This window comes from Erigeron canadensis, chromosome 4 (assembly GCF_010389155.1).
Source record: "Erigeron canadensis isolate Cc75 chromosome 4, C_canadensis_v1, whole genome shotgun sequence".
NCBI classification, from domain to species: domain Eukaryota; kingdom Viridiplantae; phylum Streptophyta; class Magnoliopsida; order Asterales; family Asteraceae; genus Erigeron; species Erigeron canadensis.
The window spans coordinates 26,294,263-26,315,149 of record NC_057764.1 but is presented as its reverse complement, the minus strand read 5'-3'; the positions used below and the strand labels follow the sequence as shown (position 1 = coordinate 26,315,149).

Here is a 20,887-nt window from a genome sequence, read left to right as displayed (position 1 = left end):
CTATGACCGCCTACACACAAACTTACACCTTATATGTGATGAGTGACTTATGTCACGCCTAATGTAAGTGACTTATGTCACACTATACGATGATGCTTATATGTTATATGTAAAGTAAAAGATGATTAGGCACAGTTAGGTGATTCAACCTATGATGATGATGTTTGATGTGGTGATATGTTATGGATGATGTGATGCATTGATGTGATATGTGCCTTGACGATGTAATTATGACTTTTATATAATGTTTTAAATGGACAAACGTTTTATAACTTATGTGTTATCTTACTTAGCTAATTCGTTAGCTAACACTTGCTCTTTTAAAATGTGTTGTTCCCTCAGGTCCAACATTAGTGAGGAGGTAGATGTGAGAAGACGTGAGGCATGGGTAGATGATCTTGAAGCTGGCTATAGTTTACCCATAGTGGCTGCTCGCTTTAGACATTTGCCTTATGTTTAGATAAAAAAAAAGAGTTGTATTGATAATGTAGTCGGTTGTTTGATGTTGGGCAACCGATGGGTTTCCATTTAGACTTATTTTTATGTTATGGCTAGTAACACCATTTATGAATAAACCAAACAGATTTTGCTGGTTTGGACTTTTAAAGTTTACTTCCGCTTTCTTTAAACGCCGTTAGGCGAAAGTTTTTGGAAATCCATGTTTTTAAACGACGGGTGTTACAGTCCCAACTCCAATTTTAGTATAATACTGTATAATTTTATTTTATGAGTATATATTTGTATTTTTTTTTCCATAAAAATATAAAAATAAATAGAGAATATATAAGGTGTGTGGACGCTGGAAAAAGGTGAGAATACTTGGGTCATTCGGTAAATTTGAGGTTTTTTTATGTTTAACAATTGTAATTTTTATAATAACAAAAAAAAAAACCAAAAACCGGGGCAAGAAGAACAGGAACTTCTTGCTCTGTTTCACCATTAGAGCTTCTACTAAAAACGACTTATTATTATGTGAACCAGAAAGCTAAAGTTAAGAAATTAACAGATTATGATGCCATTTTGAAATTACTATATGAGAATAATAAATGAAAAATTTGATAGTAGATGATGATATACATTATATAGTTTAGAAGACGAAAGAAAGGGTGACGGAGAGTAGGCGGAGAGTACTATGCCAGTATTGGGGTGGGGTGGGGTGTGGCGTGTGGCTCCATTATAGGGCAGATAGCCTTTTTCAATTAGAGTGTCATTCGATATAATTAACCGGCTAATAGCTTTTATTTAACTATGAGTGTTTTAAAAAATTCATGTTATTTCTTTAGAGATGTTATTCGATATACTTTCGACGAATTTCTAATTTCGAGGGCGGAACCCGTACGACTAAAACATTTGGCTATCATACTTTATGACTTGACCTATCACCCCACTATCCCACCGTCGCAACGCGCGGACACTATCTCTCGTAAATAAATAAAAGGAAAACATATATTTTTCTAGAGGCATGTAACTTCTAAAAGGAAATGGAAACTTATGTATACTTTTAAAATAGTTAAATATAAATTTATATCATTAATTTGTCTTAGAAGCATCTAACTTACATGCTATTCTAAATCATATATATCATTAATTTCAATGAATTTGTTTTTGGAGACATGATAAATATGACAAACGACTTATAAATTTGCCCCCTTGCAAAAATAATTATGGCTCTGTCTCTGCCGCCATCATTACATCACCACCATTGCCGCCACCTCAATCATACATTTTTCTCGTAACTATTTAATGCAAAGGAAAGTTTAACAAAACCCTTAATATCAATACTTACTCGTAGGGGTGAGTACTGTTCGGTTTGGGTCGGTTTTTGACTAAAACCGAACCGTACTATTCGATTTTTGAAAACTAAAACCATTGGGTTTCGGTTTTTTTTGGTTTAGGTTTATTTCGGTTCTGTTTTTCGGTTTTAGTCGGTTATTAACCACTTGTGGTTTTGGTCAAATTTAGCTTGAAAAGTTTATAAGTTTATACCCTATAATTACACCATAATTAATTTTAACAAGTTTTCAAAATAATATTATTAACAATAACACTACAACAATGACAACAATCCATAAAAGTAAGTTTTACAAATTTCAAACAAATTATATATTATATATATATATCTATTTATATTTTTTACATTTTGTTTAATTATACAATTATTAAAGCAAATCAATTTTGTTGTATATTTTCACTTAAAACACATAAATAATCTTATTATACACACCTAAAACCACAAATATATTAATATATTTACCAAAAATTAATAATAAAATGATACAAAAATATGAATTAAAGTAAACAATATATATTTTTGGTTTGATTTTTATGGTTCAATTTTTCATTAAAAAACTAAAACCGAATCATAGCTTTCAGTTTTTAGAAAGTTTTTGGTTTTTTTGATTAGGATTTTTTGATTTTTTCGATTAGGATTTTTTGATTTTTTTCGATTTTCGGTTAGCATTTACTCACCCCTACGGTATAAAACAAGGAACCATTATTTGTGAACTAAAATAAAAGGGCGATAAAAGTTGAAACGTTAACACTATTCAGCACGCGCCTGCGTGGGCATGCATAAGGCGACCTTAAGTCCGTTTCTTCGACAAACTTTTCATATAATCCTTTCATCAAATCCCTAAATAAATGCTGATATATTCAAATAACAATCAATCATTCAGTAAAATTGAATTTTGATATAAAAAAAAGGATCGTGTATATCGATGGAGAGCTTAATTGATCTGGTGAACAAATTACAAAAATCATGCACATTGTTAGGCGATTTTGGCCAATCATCCTCTCTTCCTACTCTCTGGGACGCCTTACCGTCAATCGCCGTCGTCGGCGGTCAGGTATACACACACACACATATACATTTTTTATAATGTTATATTATACTCTACATATATATGTAACTTCAGTAGATGCATGTTAGGGCTACCTATTACTGTAGTTTTTATTGTAATAAAAAAATTGTCATAATATTGCGACTATTTGATGACATAACTGTGTATATATATATATTACTTATATCGCGTATCAAATTTTCAATAGGATCGAGTTTTCGATAAAATACTACTTTATTGTGTTATTTTATGTATCTGGTTACTTCTTCATAAGGTAAAAACTTGTAGTTTTTGTTGACGTGATAGCCGTATAAGTTGACACGTCATCAAAATCTGCAACATGTCAAATTACTCTAAGTTAGAAAGGAGGTTAGATATTAAGATATAGATGCAAATAACAACGAACTGGACCTTCGATACATACAACATGCAAATAATTCATCATAATGAATAGGAAGATGCAACACTTGATTGAATTGGATCCAAATTAGTAACAAATAGTTGATTTAGGCGGAAATACATTTTCTGCAGGAATAGTCGATTAATTTACTACTAGTTGTGTATCTGAACAACTTTTTTTTTTATCCGTTTAATCATAGGTTCAAGTTTTGTTCCATCATTAATTCACCCTTGGCAGACACGAGATTATTTTATGCAGTATCAGCATAATGGATAATTTGACTAGGTTTATTTGTTATAATGGACAGTAAATTGCTGTATTTGCATACTAAAGCTATTGACTGTATGTTGATTCATCGGTAATTTTTATCTGAGCATCTTTATTGTAGAGATTGCTTTTAGTTTAGCGATGTTATTTTGTATTGTAAGTTATTTTTATGTCACGAGTGAATCCTGGAGGTTTCTTTTTGGTCTGATATAAGGAAAGTGCCTACATAGTTAATTTAAACAGGGATTTACAGAGTATTTCTGAGGGCATAAACTGAGCATCGTTTGTTTTGTTTCTGCTTCCTGACTTCCTCTTATATATTATTAGAGTTCTGGAAAGTCATCTGTGCTGGAGAGTATTGTTGGAAAGGATTTTTTGCCTCGTGGTTCTGGTAATTACTCGTACTTGTTTTAGTTGTTAAATTCATATATCCTGCCTATCATTTTTTTGGCATTCACATAATGATATGATTAACTACAGTAGTGAGTACATCTATATGCAGGGATTGTTACACGGCGTCCTCTTGTTCTGCAGCTTCATAGGATTGAGGAAGGAAAAGAATATGCAGAGTTTGCTCACCTACCAAGAAAGATATTCACTGATTATGGTATGACTAACAGAGTTATGCTTTTGTTTCTCAATCATTGTGCATAAGTTTGCTACTTGCAAGTTGTAATCAGCTGTCAATCTACATTTAATTTCTTTTTCTAGTTGCTGTAAGGAAGGAGATTGCTGATGAGACTGACCGAGAGACAGGTCGAACCAAACAGATCTCCTCTGTTCCTATATATCTCAGTATCTATTCCCCTAATGGTGAGATATACTTGTGTTAATATCTGTTCTACTTCTTAACCATTAAACATTTCTTATGATTTTGCAGCTCTTGGTTATTATATCTAATTAACTTTTGTCTGATCTTTAACAGTTGTGAACTTGACCCTGATTGATCTTCCTGGTCTTACAAAAGTAGCTGTTGGTAAGTTCATGTTATAATTTTTGCATCTTTTGTCACTTGGCTCTGGTTACTTAAAATAATCTTATCTGTATGATCTTTGTAGAGGGTCAGTCAGATAATATTGTGCAAGACATTGAAAACTTGGTGCGATCCTATATAGAGAAGGTAAATATTGCTTTCTGACAAGGGTAACTTTTCGTGAATTTTATTTATTGTTTTGAAACGCTGCTACCTTTTTGTGCATGATATTTAGTCTCACAGTTTCTGATCATCATCAATTCATCAGTGAAGTGCTAAAGCAACAGTCTACTTTTTTGCAGCCAAACTGCATTATTCTGGCAGTTTCTCCTGCTAACCAAGATCTTGCAACATCTGATGCTATCAGAATTGCTCGTGAAGTGGATCCAAAAGGTAATGTACCATAACTGTAAATATACAAACCTATTTTGTTGATATGGGATTTGATTGGCTTGCATGTTTGTTACATAGAGACAACTGGTTCAGTCTGTTTATCTTTCACTTTAATTTGTTTAATTATGTATATTTTTCTTAATAACGTTCTTTGTATTTTGTATTTTAATTGGTTATATGTAATGTGTTTATACAGGGGAGAGAACTTTTGGAGTTCTGACAAAGATTGATCTTATGGATCAGGGTACTAATGCAGTTGATGTGAGATTAACTCCTTTTACAGTTTAATATTTTTGAATCAACGTTACTTGTATATCAACCTTTTATGCATGGTGGTAACAGTTCTGGTATCCGAAACACAGTGATGTGGTGGAAAAACCCCCCCTCTAAATCTTCTGTTTAATCTATATCACAGTTCAAATAACCAACACCCGAGTAGAACTCACAACTTTTTGTTCTGTTCTTTTGATGGATTAATTAGCGCTTCAGTTTTTAAATGTCATGCATATTGCTTTTCAAAATGTCATGCATCCTTTGGTTTTTGTAGATTTTGGAAGGAAGATCATATAGGCTGAAATTTCCTTGGATTGGTGTTGTCAACCGGTCTCAAGCTGATATTAATAGAAGTGTTGACATGATAGCTGCTCGGAGGAGAGAACGTGAATACTTTACTAATTCTTACGAGTACAGACATCTTGCTAACAGAATGGGCTCTGAGCATCTTGGGAAACTGCTTTCAGGGGTAAACTAATCTTATTCATGAGCAAATTTGTCTTTGTTTACAGTATATGCACGTTATATCCTTTTCAACAGAAGAAGCTTTAAGATAGATAACATGCTCTTTTTCATGATTTTATTGTTCAGCATTTGGAATCTGTGATTAAGTCTCGCATTCCAGGTCTTCAGTCTCTAATCAGCAAAACAATCATCGATCTTGAAACAGAATTAACTCGTCTAGGGAAACCCATCGCTGTTGATGCCGGGGTAAGCATTCTCCATGTCTACTTGCTTTGCCACTTTTTTTTCATATATAATATTGTCCATTCTTTTTCGGTTTTGCAGGGCAAACTCTTTATGATTATGGAGATATGTCGTGCTTTTGATCAGACATTTAAAGAACATCTTGATGGCATGTATGTATATGATGAGGCATTTGAATGTAGTCTATATTCGTATTTAGAGTTTTGTTAAAATATTGGGTAACAATTGAAAATTATATGCTGCAGACGACCAGGCGGTGAAAAAGTGTATGGGGTGTTTGATAACCAACTCCCCGCTGCTCTGAATAGGCTACAGTTTGACAAGCTAGTGTCTATGGATAATGTGAGAAAAGTGATAACTGAAGCCGATGGGTATCAGCCTCATTTAATAGCCCCTGAACAAGGATACCGTCGTCTAATCGAATCTAGTTTAGTTACTATCAAAGCTCCAGCAGAGGGAGTAGTTGATGCGGTATGTATGCAAATATTTATTACTTATCTAATAAGTTGGTATTTTCTTTTTGCTATTTTACTTGCTTTGTTCTTTTAAATAAGCTTGAAACTGGATGTTCCAGGTTCATGGTATACTGAAGGATTTGGTTCAGAAGTCGATAAATGAGACCACGGTTAGTATTACCACCCTTGTGAGTTGTGATAATAATGCCTTGATTTTCCTGTGTGCAAGTACTAAGTTTTATAAAAGATGAAATATTTGTACACTTAGAAATTATGTACTAGTTTATTTATAAAATATGAGACCACGGTTAGTTTCACGACTCTTGTGATAATAATGTACCTCTCAATAAAGTCAAAATAAAGGAATCTTGTAGGTCCAAATTATTAATGTTGTGATGATATATCGGAGTTTCTTTTTCTGCCATTATCGTTTAGTTTTACTTACAGAGTCACAGTTTGAAGAAAACTGGATGTTACATGTTGAGTTTTTTTTTTTGTTAGAAATGATCATGATTAGTTTCTGCTAATTTGTAGGAGTTGAAACAATATCCGTCTCTTAAGGTGGAAGTTAAGAGTGCAGCCTGTGAATCATTAGACCAGATGAGGAATGAAAGCAAAAGGGCTACTTTACAGTTGGTTGATATGGAGTGCAGTTACTTGACAGTTGATTTTTTCCGGAAGCTTCCACAAGACATTGAGAAGGGTGGAAACCCAACACACTCGATTTTTGATAGATATAATGATGCTTATCTTCGTAGAGTTGGTACGCACATATCTCACAATGCCAACAAAATTACACATACGCGAGTTATGAATACTATTAACCATTTTTTTGTTGTTGATAAAAACAGGATCAACCGTTTTATCTTATGTCGATATGTTGGTTGGGACTTTAAGGCACGCCATTCCTAAATCTGTTGTGTATTGTCAAGTGCGTGAGGCCAAACGTAGCTTACTGGATCATTTCTTTGCCGAGTTGGGGTCCAAGGAGGTAAATTTCTTATTATAATCATTGAAAGTGATATTAACTATATTCTTTTATATAACATTTCAATATTTCCAATCTGTATTGTATGGGTCTCAGAAATGAATATGATACTGGTCCTATTTTGCTTGTCATGAGGACCATTAAAGCGGGCCCCTAGTTATTATATTATGTTCTATTATACGGAGTATTGTATATCCATTTATGAAATTCTGAACCGGGCTACATACTTTATAATTTGAGTCATTATATTCTGAGTTTATTTTTGTCTACAGGAAAAATACTTGGGTAAATTGTTAGATGAAGATCCAGCGGTAACACAAAGGCGCCAAAACATAGTGAAGAGACTGGAGCTTCATCGAGCCGCACAGTCTGAGATCGATGCAGTTATATGGGCCAAGTAGATCAATCATTTCTTATGTGTAGAAACTTAGATTTGTATTTGACAAATATTCATTTTGATCAAATTTCTTGGTAAAATTGAATCTGAGACAATTTATAGCAAGCAGTAATATGATGTTTTTTGTTTTTCATCTATCATTTGTTTCTATAATATATCAAAGCTGTCGAAAAGGGCTATTGCCAAATATTTGTGATCTGGTTCAACACAAAACCTGATTACTCGAGTGCCAACCATCTAGTGGTCTGTGCCGTCTGTGGGATGCCTGGGAAGTAAATCGAGATTTACGAAACTAATGTACAACAGAGTTGCGAATCGACCATTTAGCTTCCATGTGGTTTGATGTTAACCTCAGGTAATCAATCAATAACTCTATTTATTTTCAAATATAGGATTTGTTATAGTACATTTCATATATCTATTTTTTTTTAATAAAATGTTGCAATTAGTTTCAATTCGGAAAGGCCCACATAAAGCCAACAAACTCTGTTGTGAGTTGTGACCCCTTAACCTTAAAAGCTGTCCTTTATTTAGACCTTTTTTACGCAATGTTCAATTATCATCCCAGCCAAACATGAAAATTTTCCCTTTAATACCCAACAAAAGTACAAAATCACAAACTACACTATATGACATGCATTATTAGTTTGCAATTAATATACAATCATGCAAAACATTAATATTCATGTATCCTAACTTCTAACAAGTATGAAACGTATGTCGTATAAAGTATAAACTGTTGATTGTGCTTTGTCACAAAATATCTAATATGTAGTTTTGTGATAATTGTGAAAGAAACTGAACAAACTACCACTTGTACCTTATAAATAAATAGAGGGATCCATGTTTTTTAGGAAAAGTCACGCTTGCTTTGATGTATGTGTCCTAAATGATTTCCGTGGTTGTTTCCTAGACTTTTTTCATAATCATCCCAAGATGCTTACCAAGTGAGGTTTGAACCAGTGTATGGGAACTTCAAGACGCGTTACGCCTAAACTTGGAGATGGAGAGATGGTTATTTGTAAAAGATTTCTCTAAAAGTATTGCAATTTTTAATAAGATTGGTTTTCCATGAGCTAAAAGTAAAAAATAATAATAATAATTATAAGGTAGTTTGAACAAATGGCGGGAGATTATAATATGGTGTGATGATGATTACCCACCATCTCTCTATCAACTACCACCAACATAGAAACCTTTAAACATAAGTAACCCTCGTGAAAAATGCATCATAACCTTCTGACCTACTAATTTTTTCAAATCTATCTCTGTTTTTTCTTTTTGCTTTTCTTGGTTACCTTCATTTTGCAATGGCTTCGGGTTCCACATTGTGTATTTTGGTTGTTTTTGTGTCGATTTTGGCTGCTTCAGTGGTAATAGGGGATGAATGCAATGAAGATATCAATGCATTTCTTCCTCTTCCTTATGCTAATATGACACATATGGTGTGTAAGCCCATTTGGAATTCATACATAATTCGGGTAAGTTTTTGATCACTTTCTTTCAATGGTGATTTTCGTGTTTTTTTTTTTTATGCATTTAAGCTCTTTTTATATTTACAAGATCAAGTATTATAGTTACACATTTCTTAAAATTGAAATAATAACTGTATGTTCAAGAGGTAAATAGGTAATTTTTGTACATTAGAAATTTGGGTTTCTTTGTAATTTGATTTTAACTTAAATTCCTTTTTCAAAAACAGTACTCCCAAAGCAAAGACCATGTTTTGACAATTGTATTATCAGCAACATACACAAGTGGATATGTTGCAATGGGGTTCTCAAGAGATGGTATGATGCTTAACTCAAGTGCTATGGTTGGTTGGATTACCCGAAAGGGTAATCCAGTAATTAAACAATACTACGCCGCAGGATTTAAGCCCTCACAGGTAAAACACGATAAGGGTGAGTTGCCCTTGACGGGTATTCCTCCTTTTGTCACTGTTAATGGTGCAAAGATTCACTTAGCATATCAACTCAAGTACCCGAGCCAAGTCAAAACTCAACCGATTTTATTGGCTTTCTCAGCCAAGTACCCAGAACACCACCTCCTATCAGTTCACGATGACAAGACTACCATATACTTGGACTTCTCCCAAGGTTCGTCAAATGACTCAATTTATTTGAATTTTTGCAACCATTAGCTAAAGTTAAGTCCTTTTTGTCTTTAGGCTCTTCAGGATCAGGATCAGGTTCAGATTCAATAACTCCTTCTAACAGTCTCCATCGTTCAAAAACGACCCATGGGGTATTGGGCTTACTTGGCTGGGGTATAATATTGCCATATGGGGCTATTGTTGCTAGATACTTCAAACACAAAGACCCATTGTGGTATTACCTGCATATAGCCTTTCAGTTTGTCGGGTTCATATTTGTTGTCGCCGCAGGATTTGTTGGATTAAATATGTATAACAAATTTGGTTTCCACGCACCAGCACATAAAGGCCTCGGGGTGACTGCAATTGTGCTAACTGTTCTCCAGGTTTAAAATAGATTTATAATTTCAAAACTATCTTTTTGAGAAATGTCATTTTACCCAATACCAAGTAAATAAGACATCTACTATTTTGTTGCATTTTAGGTTATGGCATTCTTCATAAGGCCTAATCAAGACAGTAAGCATAGATTGTATTGGAACTGGTACCATCATTATGTTGGCAGAATTGCGCTCTTTTCTGGAGCTTTGAATATACTTCTAGGCATACAACTTGCTAATGCAGGAAGTTCATGGAAGATTGGTTACGGTTTTGTTCTTGCTGCAGTCATAGTAACGTCTGTTGTCCTAGAAGTGGCAAAGATGAAAAAACCCAAAAAGTTTTCTCCAAATCCACCGTTCCAAATGGATCCGGTCCACTAGAAGTATTCATTATCCACGAAAAATGTTTAGACTGCGAGGAAATATTCATTGTCCATTTTCAGAAAAGTGAAACTTATAAGAGCTTAAGATTTGATACCGAGAGGCTAAAAGCCTTTACGTTGAATGGTTTTTCTTAAAGATTGTTAAAGAACAGAATTTTGTATATATAGACAGAGAGTTGTTATTTGGTCAGCCAGTATGAGTTTGATCAAGAGTTAAGAGAAGTATTAGTTTGGATTGATACTGTATTTGGTATTATTAGAGATATTCCTTTGAAGATGTTATATACTTTTTTGAGTGATTGAATCTGAATGTAGTTTTTGTGAAAGAAACAAGCGTTTTGAAATTCATCCTCATCAATGGCCCTTTTTTTCTTGCTCCATTCGTAGCGATGCAGTGACTTCCTATAGCTTGTTTTGTAACCATTGAATTGTCCCTTTTTTGAGTGATTGAATTGTTCTTTGAAATCATGTCTGCACTTTCCCCATAAGTACTCGTTGTTCATGCTTTCTCTACCACGAAGATTCGGATCTAGTATCTTACTATCTTAGTATACCTGTAACTCTATACGTGAGAATAACTATGTAGCACCGAAATGGATACGGCAAAGTGGCACGGGAACAGGGAACGGCAAACTAAAAAATCTAGGATACAGGTACGGCAAAGATACGACAATAAAAAAAATAAAAATATATTGATTTTATATAGAGAAAGACTTGAGACTTAAGAAAGTATGTATAATTATATATGTATAATTTTATAATATATGCTTGAAAGTGACCGGTAATTATGGATTAAATTTTTACTAATCATTTTCAGAATAGAAAAAGCCTAATGGTGATCTCAATTGTATAATGTAGTTGGTTTGTGTTTGGGGGTAGGCATAGTTGCAAGATGAGAGTCGTTTTTGGAATAGAAAAAACTCATTGAAACGCTAATATTAATTAGGTACTGTATGGAATCTTCACAGACACGTTTCGGTATACATGGAAACTTCAAAGAAACGTTTCGTACACGTTTCGTACGAGTTTCCGTTCCCATGGAGTTTCTGAAACGGGTATATCTACCTATCTGGAGTTTCGGTGCATCATAGGAGAATGATTGAGTCTTATGTGACCCTCACCGAGCCTATCCACATAAGCATCTTATGTGTCTTTCATAATCATTTGTCGTCACATGATTCCTCAACTTTTTAATTAGGTGTCATTTTCTAGTTTGATTTAATTATTGAGTGACATGGATATTTACATTTCATAAGGATTTTAACATAACGTTCTTTGATAAAGTGTTGCATCACTTGCATGTATATTATCCATTTCCATTTAATTAATAAATCATGTCTAGAGCCACACATAAAAAATTTAACAAAAATTGAGATAAAAATTTTCGAAACTTTTAAATACGTTTTACAAAATTTGATAACTTTTGTTTTTTTTTATAAAAAAGATACTACACGACATTTAAAAGTCAGTATAGTTGGATACATTTTTGTGTCGCTCCCTAAATGAATGAAAAGTATATGTTTTTGTTAATGTGCGTAACAACCATTATTATGTTCTATGTATTATGTGTACGTATGCTATAAACTAAATTTAAAAACATGAGTATGAAGTATACCTTCTAGGCTTCTATTAACGGGTGATGGGGTAGGCGATTGGTGATGGTGGCTGGTGGTAATGGTGACTGTGAGTAATGTATGTAATTTATGCAAAGGTAATATTGTAAGTTTGTAACCTTGGTAGGATCCACTTGGGTTCAATCCCCACTTTTCACATTTGTAGAGGTGGATTATTAGGTAGTTTCCAAGAGTCCTAGTTTTGTATGAGTAAACTAGAATGTCGTTTAAAAAAACAAAAATGATATATTTGATGAAACATATATGTGAAATTGTTAGGTAGTAGATGTAACATTCGAGACATTTGACTTTTGTTGACCCGTTAGTTTTGTGTACATTTGATTAATGATGATCATTTACTCTATATATGATCGAGTTTGGCTATGATTTAATTGTGTTCAAGGTGAATATGCATTTTATATATATAATGATCGTTTTTAGTCAAGTTGTGTTTACATGATATTCAAGGTGTTTTATGAGATCGAATGGTCGTTAATGTAACGGTCGATTGCTAACTTGTGGTGTAACTAGATTGATTAAGTAAATGAACTATCCATGTGTAACACCCCAACAAGGCGGAAACTTGAGGCATTAGTAGAAAAGCTCAGCGTGACATGGAAATTAAGTAGAGGTGCTAAATGCATTCAAGGATTGAGTAATCCATACATAATTCAAGTACAATTACAAGTTACGGATCAAATAATGCACAAGGAGCACAACACCATCAATAGTTTACAAAAGAGATAGTCCAAATGATGGCTAACGATCCTAGGCATAACCCATAAACGGGTGCAATGAATCACGGATCCACAAAGTCCAAGCTCAATCATATCAAATGCAATTCAATCATCCATCACGTCTTTGATTCACTTGATTACCTGAAAAGCGTACTAAGAAGCGTCAACATAAAGTTGGTGAGTTCGTAGGTTTTGACTATAAGAAACAAGTGTCGGGATAATAATCGTTTAACCTTGATATGAACATAATTATATCATTAAATGATCATAAAACCTTGAAACCTTGATTTGGATCGATAAACGATCACACAACCTTGAAACCTTGATTGGGTCATTAAATGATCTCATAATTGGGATCGTTAAACGATCACCAAGCCTTGAAACCTTGATTGGATCATTTAATGAACCCCATAACCTTGATACAAACATATACAATCACACAACCTTGATTCACAATTCAAACGAACACATAACCTTGATACACTAGCCAAACAATCATATAACCTTGATTCATGATTCAAACGAGCATATAACCTTGATAAACTAGCCAAACAACCACACAACCTTGATGACATACATAAAGGAACATATAACGATCAAACTAAACTATGAACACGATGTACACTTTTCACCCCAAAATCATGTAAAGAAAGGGGCTATGAACTCACCTTGGTTTCCAAGCATAGGTTGTGGACTCGTAGCGGTTGGTGAGCGTTAATAACCCTTTGTTAACTCGTTATTGTTGCTTGGAAACCAAGGTGAGTTCATAGCCCCTTTCTTTACATGATTTTGGGGTGAAAAGTGTACATCGTGTTCATAGTTTAGTTTGATCGTTATATGTTCCTTTATGTATGTCATCAAGGTTGTGTGGTTGTTTGGCTAGTTTATCAAGGTTATATGCTCGTTTGAATCATGAATCAAGGTTATATGATTGTTTGGCTAGTGTATCAAGGTTATGTGTTCGTTTGAATTGTGAATCAAGGTTGTGTGATTGTATATGTTTGTATCAAGGTTATGGGGTTCATTAAATGATCCAATCAAGGTTTCAAGGCTTGGTGATCGTTTAACGATCCCAATTATGAGATCATTTAATGACCCAATCAAGGTTTCAAGGTTGTGTGATCGTTTATCGATCCAAATCAAGGTTTCAAGGTTTTATGATCATTTAATGATATAATTATGTTCATATCAAGGTTAAACGATTATTATCCCGACACTTGTTTCTTATAGTCAAAACCTACGAACTCACCAACTTTATGTTGACGCTTCTTAGTACGCTTTTCAGGTAATCAAGTGAATCAAAGACGTGATGGATGATTGAATTGCATTTGATATGATTGAGCTTGGACTTTGTGGATCCGTGATTCATTGCACCCGTTTATGGGTTATGCCTAGGATCGTTAGCCATCATTTGGACTATCTCTTTTGTAAACTATTGATGGTGTTGTGCTCCTTGTGCATTATTTGATCCGTAACTTGTAATTGTACTTGAATTATGTATGGATTACTCAATCCTTGAATGCATTTAGCACCTCTACTTCATTTCCATGTCACGCTGAGCTTTTCTACTAATGCCTCAAGTTTCCGCCTTGTTGGGGTGTTACAGAATGGTATCAGAGCCGTGGTTGTAGAGAATTAGGTGGAATGACCTAGACTATAACCATTGCATAAACACATCATATTTAGCTTGCATGATAGGGGAATTTTGTGTGCAATGTGATTGGTTGGAATGTGAAATTTGTTTGATCGGAGTTCGTAGGGTTTTGATAAACTTATTAATTGATGATCGTAATAGTGTCGGGATACACCGTGAATTGTTGGATCGTTGTGATGAATGTTGATGTGTGGAATCTTGGAACCATTTGTCATTTGTCCCTAGCAAAGTGAAACGATGGCATTGGCGGAAATATGACATTCGGTAATCATAGAGGAGCCTGATCAACGAATCCATGATTACCCTAAGTCATATGGAAGTTAATGATCTCGTGGATTGCGCATTGCGGATGAGGCATAGTAGGTAACCCGGTGTGTCTAATGAGTGTTGGTTAGGTGGAGGGTTAGCTGCTGGTACACCCTGTATACATACCCGACCAATACTTATAAGACATTAAGGAACCGAGTCCTGACCTCCATTCAATATATTAACGGTGTGGAGGGTTAGCCGCTGGTACACCCTGTATACATACACCTTTATTGTAGCGAATGTTGAAGTTAGATTCGGACTATGCTTAACCCGCCTTGTTATGACTTGACCCCCTTGATATGATATTAATTGATTTGTGATTATATTGTTGATTGTGAACTGTGTGATCGTTGAAGCCTTAAATTATTGTCATGCTAATATCCCCGTAGAGGTAATGACATTCGTGCAATGATTTAAAAGAACTTGATGCAGAAATTGTGTGTTACTTGAAGGTCGATTTTGATATCCGTGTGTGAACTGTGGGACTTAACTTGTTAATCTAACACGTGTGTTCAGGAAAGATGGTTAGACCAAAGAGAGCTAACACTAACTATAGGCGTCAAAATGAGCAAGAAGAGCCAATTGTTCAAGAGAATGAAGGTGGAAATCGTGGCGGAAAAGGTGGTAGAGGCGGTAGGGGTAATCGTGGAGGTCGTGGTGGTCGTGGTGGCCGAGGTGGCCGTGGTGGTGCCAATCCCCGGGTAAGAACCGAGGTTATCACTCAAGCTCTCAATGAGCTTATGCCGGAACTTGTGGCCCGAATCTCGGCGGCCATGAATAGGAATGAACAAGAAGAACCGGAAGATGAAGCGGTTCATGTTGAAAATGAGAATGAGAATGAGAATGCGAATGGGGAAAATGTTTATGTTCAACAAAGAAACAACAATGCTTATCGTCAAGGTTGCATTTTTAAAGACTTCAAGGCTTGTGGAGCTCCGGGGTGGAAGGGTGAAGGTGGAGCCACCGGTTGTTTAGAGTGGCTAGAGAAGATTGAATCCGTGATCCCTAGAAGTGGATGCACTCTTGATCAAAGAGTCTCACACGCCACCGGCATGTTAAGTGGTGATCCACTTGAATGGTGGAACCTTGAAATAGACTCCTTGGGGATCGATCTTGCTAACTCCATTCCTTGGGAGAACTTCAAACAAATGATCATTGCTAAGTATTGTCCACCCTATGAAATGAGGAATTTGGAGGAAGAATTTACTAAGCTCACTATGAAGGGAGCCGATCATGTGGGGTACACTCGCCGATTTGGCCAACTTTCTAGACTCATACCCCATCTAGTTAAACCCGAAGATCGAAAGGTGGAGAAGTATGTTGTCGGCTTGCCCCATAAAGTGAGGGTGCTTGTTACTCACCCTACCATGCCACTAACGATTAATGAAGCTATCACCCGAACCGCTAGTGTCACCATGGAGCTTGTGAAGGGTGGTGAGCTAGGAAAGAATGAAAACAAGAGGAAAGATGTGCCCGAGTCTAGTGGCACAAAGAAAGATGAAAGAAACCACCAAAAGAGGCCATCTAGAGGTGGAAAAGTGTTTGCGGCGGTCGTGCCGGCAAGGGAGGCTAACACCGGGGCTATTCCTTTATGCCCTCGGTGTAATCGTCATCATAGGGCTCACACTCGGTGTGATGCTTGCTTTCATTGTAATCAAGTGGGTCATATTTCAAGGATGTGTCCTACCAACCCTCGTGTCGCTCCTTTGAATCCTATGCCTCTCAATGTTCGATATCCTCCTATGACCCGGGGTACTTGTTACGAGTGTGGTAGCCAAGACCACTACCGTAATAGGTGTCCCAACCTCATTGGCCAACAAGTTCAAGTGACCGTGCACCCGAATCAATTGCAAATTGCCGGTCCCAATCAAAATCGAGGACAACAAGGTCAACAGCAACAAGCTACACAACAACAACAACTAGCACCACGTGGAAGAGCTTTTGCCATGAATGCGGCCGAGGCTCGTGTCGATCCCAATGTTGTAGCAGGTACTTTCTTCTCAATCACCAATATGCTACCGTGTTATTTGATTCCGGGGCCGATTATAGCCTCATTTCTAATGAATTCCTCCTGTTGATCGATGCTAGTCTTAGCCCGTTGTCATATTATTTTGAACTCGAAATGGTAAATGGTGGATTGTCTAGAATTAGTCAAGTTGTTCGTGATTGTGTGCTAGAATTATGTGGCCACCCGTTTTACATAGATTTGATGCCTTTTGATATCGGTAGTTTTGATGTAATCGTGGGTATGGATTGGTTGTCGACTATGAATGCGATGATCGATTGTGGTAGTAGGGTTGTGAGGATACCATTGGGAAGCGGGGAAGAATTGGTGGTCCAAGGTGAGACAACCGAGCCATGGGAAGGAAAAATCTATAATGTAAACGTCACCAAAGTTGAATTGAAAACCGTTCCCGTAGTTAAAGATTTTGCGGATGTTTTTCCGGATGACCTACCGGGTTTGCCTCCATCTCGTGAGCTTGATTTTCGTATTAACCTTCTTCCTAATGCTTCTCCCGTGGCCAAAGCGCCTTATCGCTTAGCCATGACTGAGATGCAAGAGTTGGCCACCCAACTCAAAGAGCTCCAAGACAAAGGTTTCATTCGCCCTAGTCAATCGCCATGGGGCGCACCGGTTTTGTTTGTCAAGAAGAAGGATGGATCTTTCCGCTTGTGTATTGATTATAGAGAATTAAATAAGTTACCGGTGAAGAATCGTTATCCACTTCCTAGGATTGACGATTTATTTGATCGACTTCAAGGTGCTCAATATTTCTCCAAGATTGATTTGAGGTCGGGTTATCATCAATTGAGGGTCCATGAAGATGACATTCCTAAAACCGCTTTTCGAACAAGATATGGGCATTTTGAATTTACGGTGATGCCTTTTGGGTTGACCAATGCACCGGCGGTGTTCATGGATTTGATGAACCGGGTGTGTAAACCCTACTTAGACCAATTTGTCATTGTCTTTATTGATGACATTCTTGTTTACTCCAAAACAAAAGAAGAGCACGCCGAGCATTTGAAGTTGGTGTTGGAGTTACTCCAGGGAGAAAAGTTGTATGCCAAGTTCTCCAAATGTGAATTTTGGCTAGAAGAGGTCCATTTCCTTGGTCATGTGGTGAGCAAGGATGGTATTCATGTGGACCCAAGTAAGATTGAAGCGGTTAAGAATTGGAGACGACCCGAAACGCCAACCGAGATTCGCCAATTTCTTGGTTTGGCGGGTTACTATAGACGGTTTATTGAAGGCTTTTCAAAAATCGCCCAACCCTTGACCTTGTTGACACAACGGGAAAGGAGGTTTGATTGGGGTGATAAACAAGAACGAGCTTTCCAATTGCTTAAAGACAAATTATGTGATGCACCAATCTTGAGTTTGCCCGATGGACCCGATGATTTTGTTGTGTATTGTGATGCATCCGGGCAAGGCTTGGGGTGTGTTTTAATGCAACGTGGAAAGGTGATTGCATATGCTTCAAGACAATTGAAGGTGCATGAAAAGAATTATCCGACGCATGACTTGGAGTTAGGAGCGGTCGTATTTGCTTTAAAGTGTTGGAGGCATTATTTATATGGCACTAAAAGTGTGATCTATACCGATCACAAAAGCCTACAACACATTTTTGATCAAAGCGAGTTGAATATGAGGCAACGGAGATGGCTAGAGCTTTTTAGTGACTATGATTGTGTTATCCGATACCACCCGGGTAAAGCAAATGTAGTAGCCGATGCCTTGAGCCGGAAAGAACGTGTGCACCCAAGGAGAATTAGAGCCATGAGCTTGACCGTGCAAAGAAGTGTTCGTGACACCATTATTGAAGCTCAAAGAATGGCTACCTTACCGGAAAACTTCATTAACGAAGCATTACATGGATTGGAAGAACAATTTGATCGGAAGGAGGATGGTGGTTTATATTTTGTAGATCGATTATGGATTCCCGTTTATGGGGGTCTAAGGATGAAATTAATGGACGAAGCCCATAGGTCGGCGTACTCGGTTCACCCGGGATCCGACAAGATGTACTTTGGTATGAGAGATTTGTATTGGTGGCCGGGTATGAAAAAGGACATTGCTAAGTATGTTAGTGAATGCATTACATGTTTGCAAGTCAAGGCCGACCACAAGAAACCACCCGGGTTGTTAGTTCAACCGAGAACACCGGTGTGGAAATGGGAAGAAATTGCTATGGACTTCATCACGAAGTTACCAAGGACGAGTAGTGGTAAAGACACCATTTGGGTGATAGTTGACCGGTTGACTAAATCGGCTCACTTTTTAGCCATCCAGGAAAATGATAAGTTTGACACCATGGCGCGTTTGTACATCAAAGAAGTGATATCCAAGCATGGGATGCCGATTTCCATTATAACCGATCGGGATGCCCGATTTACTTCAAAGTTTTGGAAGGCGTTCCAAGAAGCCATGGGTACTCGACTTGATATGAGTACGGCGTTCCATCCACAAACCGATGGTCAAAGCGAAAGGACGATTCAAACACTTGAAGATATGTTAAGGGCTTGTGCCATTGAATTTGGTGGCAATTGGGACACACATTTACCGTTGGTCGAATTCTCCTATAATAATAGTTACCATGCTTCTATTCGAATGGCTCCCTTTAGAGCCTTATATGGGAGTGATTGTAGGTCGCCATTAGCTTGGGCAGAAGTTGGTGAAAGCCAACTCATTGGGCCCGAGATTGTCGTTGAGACGACTAAAGTGATCTCACAAATCAAGGAGAAATTGAGGGTAGCCCGGGAACGACAATTGAAGTATGCTAATGTGAGGCGAAGGCCTCTTGAGTTCGAGGTAGGTGATTTTGTTTTACTAAAGGTGTCTCCTTGGAAGGGCGTGGTTCGTTTTGTTAAGCGTGGCAAGTTAGGGCCAAGGTATATAGGCCCATTTAAGATCTTAGAGCGTATCGGTCCGGTTGCTTATCGTTTGGAACTCCCTCAAGAATTGAGTGGGGTTCATAATGTCTTTCATGTGTGTAACCTTAGGAAGTGTTTGGCGAATCCGGCACTCCATGTACCTCTTGAAGAAATTCAAGTGGATAAAACGTTGAAGTTTGTAGAAGAACCGATAGAGATACTTGATCGTCAAACTAGGAAGTTGAAGAATACTCGGTACACGATCGTCAAGGTTAGATGGAGAGCTAGACGCGGACCCGAGTTCACTTGGGAACGTGAAGAGTCTATGAAGGCCAAGTATCCGCATTTGTTTAGTAACTAGGGTTTTGATCGAATTTCGGGACGAAATTCCTTTAACGGGGGAATAATGTAACATTCGAGAAATTTGACTTTTTTTTTGACCCGTTAGTTTTGTGTGTGTTAAAAAAATGTACACAAAACTAACGGGTCAAAAAAAAGTCAAATTTCTCGAATGTTACACCATGGGTCAACCCATATCCTAGACCCATACCCATGACCCAACTAAAGTCTTACACCCTTCTCCCTCTCATTCATTCATTTTCCTTATCTCTTTCTCTCTCTTAAATGCAAGAACATTTAACTCTCTTGCACTCTCCTCCTTCTCTCTAAAATTAATACATCAAATTAAATGTTTCAAACAAGATTTTGTTAGGGTTATTCATCTATATCATCATCTTATCAACATATCAAAAATTTGGGTTTATAAGTGCAAGAAATCATCCAATTCGGGTCAATTTCGGGTTTGACATTTTGGTGGAAGATTTGGTAAGTAAAACTATCTCATATTCACCATTTCATGTTTATAATCATGTTTCTAGTCACATTCAAGTGTTTTTGGGTCAAGAATCAAGTCAAAAATGAATTTGGGTCAAACTAGGGTTCCATTAGGGTTGAAATGGGTTAAGGATCGATTTGAGCAAGGTTTGGTGTTATCAATCGAATTTATGTAGTGGGTTATGTTTGTCTATGTTCAATTTCGTCTATTCAAGCTTGAAAATGAGTTTTGGGTCAATTTTAGTGTCAAAACCCGTTTTGAGCAAGAACATGCCCAAGTGTGGCACATTGGGTATGCATGTGCCACAGTTTT

General features: G+C 36.7%; 2 protein-coding genes across 2 annotated transcripts; both read left to right on the top strand.

Annotated features, from left to right (window-relative positions):
- Positions 1-2,717: 2,717 nt before the first annotated feature.
- On the top strand, positions 2,718-7,831 carry LOC122596310 (phragmoplastin DRP1A-like). The gene is made up of 16 exons (XM_043768859.1): positions 2,718-2,846; positions 3,835-3,898; positions 4,010-4,114; positions 4,219-4,320; positions 4,433-4,483; positions 4,566-4,627; positions 4,783-4,873; positions 5,070-5,134; positions 5,421-5,615; positions 5,738-5,857; positions 5,936-6,006; positions 6,100-6,325; positions 6,429-6,479; positions 6,844-7,072; positions 7,161-7,300; positions 7,570-7,831. The coding sequence occupies exons 1-16, from the start codon at positions 2,718-2,720 to the stop codon at positions 7,696-7,698; spliced, it is 1,830 nt and encodes a 609-aa protein (XP_043624794.1). The 3' UTR covers positions 7,699-7,831.
- Positions 7,832-8,984: 1,153 nt separating this feature from the next.
- On the top strand, positions 8,985-10,774 carry LOC122598272 (cytochrome b561 and DOMON domain-containing protein At3g61750). Its single transcript, XM_043770870.1, has 4 exons — positions 8,985-9,175; positions 9,397-9,793; positions 9,865-10,175; positions 10,275-10,774. Exons 1-4 carry the CDS (start codon positions 9,005-9,007, stop codon positions 10,548-10,550), a joined length of 1,155 nt encoding a protein of 384 aa, XP_043626805.1. The 5' UTR covers positions 8,985-9,004; the 3' UTR covers positions 10,551-10,774.
- Positions 10,775-20,887: the final 10,113 nt, after the last annotated feature.

What these genes read in the sequence shown, in the direction of transcription:
- LOC122598272 (XM_043770870.1), top strand. Translation starts at nt 9,005, where the DNA reads ATGGCTTCGGGTTCCACATTGTGTATTTTGGTTGTTTTTGTGTCGATT. An exon ending in GGAATTCATACATAATTCGG is followed by an intron (nt 9,176 to 9,396) that starts GTAAGTTTTTGA and finishes TTTCAAAAACAG; the next exon opens with TACTCCCAAAGCAAAGACCA. An exon ending in ATACTTGGACTTCTCCCAAG is followed by an intron (nt 9,794 to 9,864) that starts GTTCGTCAAATG and finishes TTTTGTCTTTAG; the next exon opens with GCTCTTCAGGATCAGGATCA.
- LOC122596310 (XM_043768859.1), top strand. Translation starts at nt 2,718, where the DNA reads ATGGAGAGCTTAATTGATCTGGTGAACAAATTACAAAAATCATGCACA. An exon ending in AGGGTACTAATGCAGTTGAT is followed by an intron (nt 5,135 to 5,420) that starts GTGAGATTAACT and finishes TGGTTTTTGTAG; the next exon opens with ATTTTGGAAGGAAGATCATA. An exon ending in CCATCGCTGTTGATGCCGGG is followed by an intron (nt 5,858 to 5,935) that starts GTAAGCATTCTC and finishes TCGGTTTTGCAG; the next exon opens with GGCAAACTCTTTATGATTAT.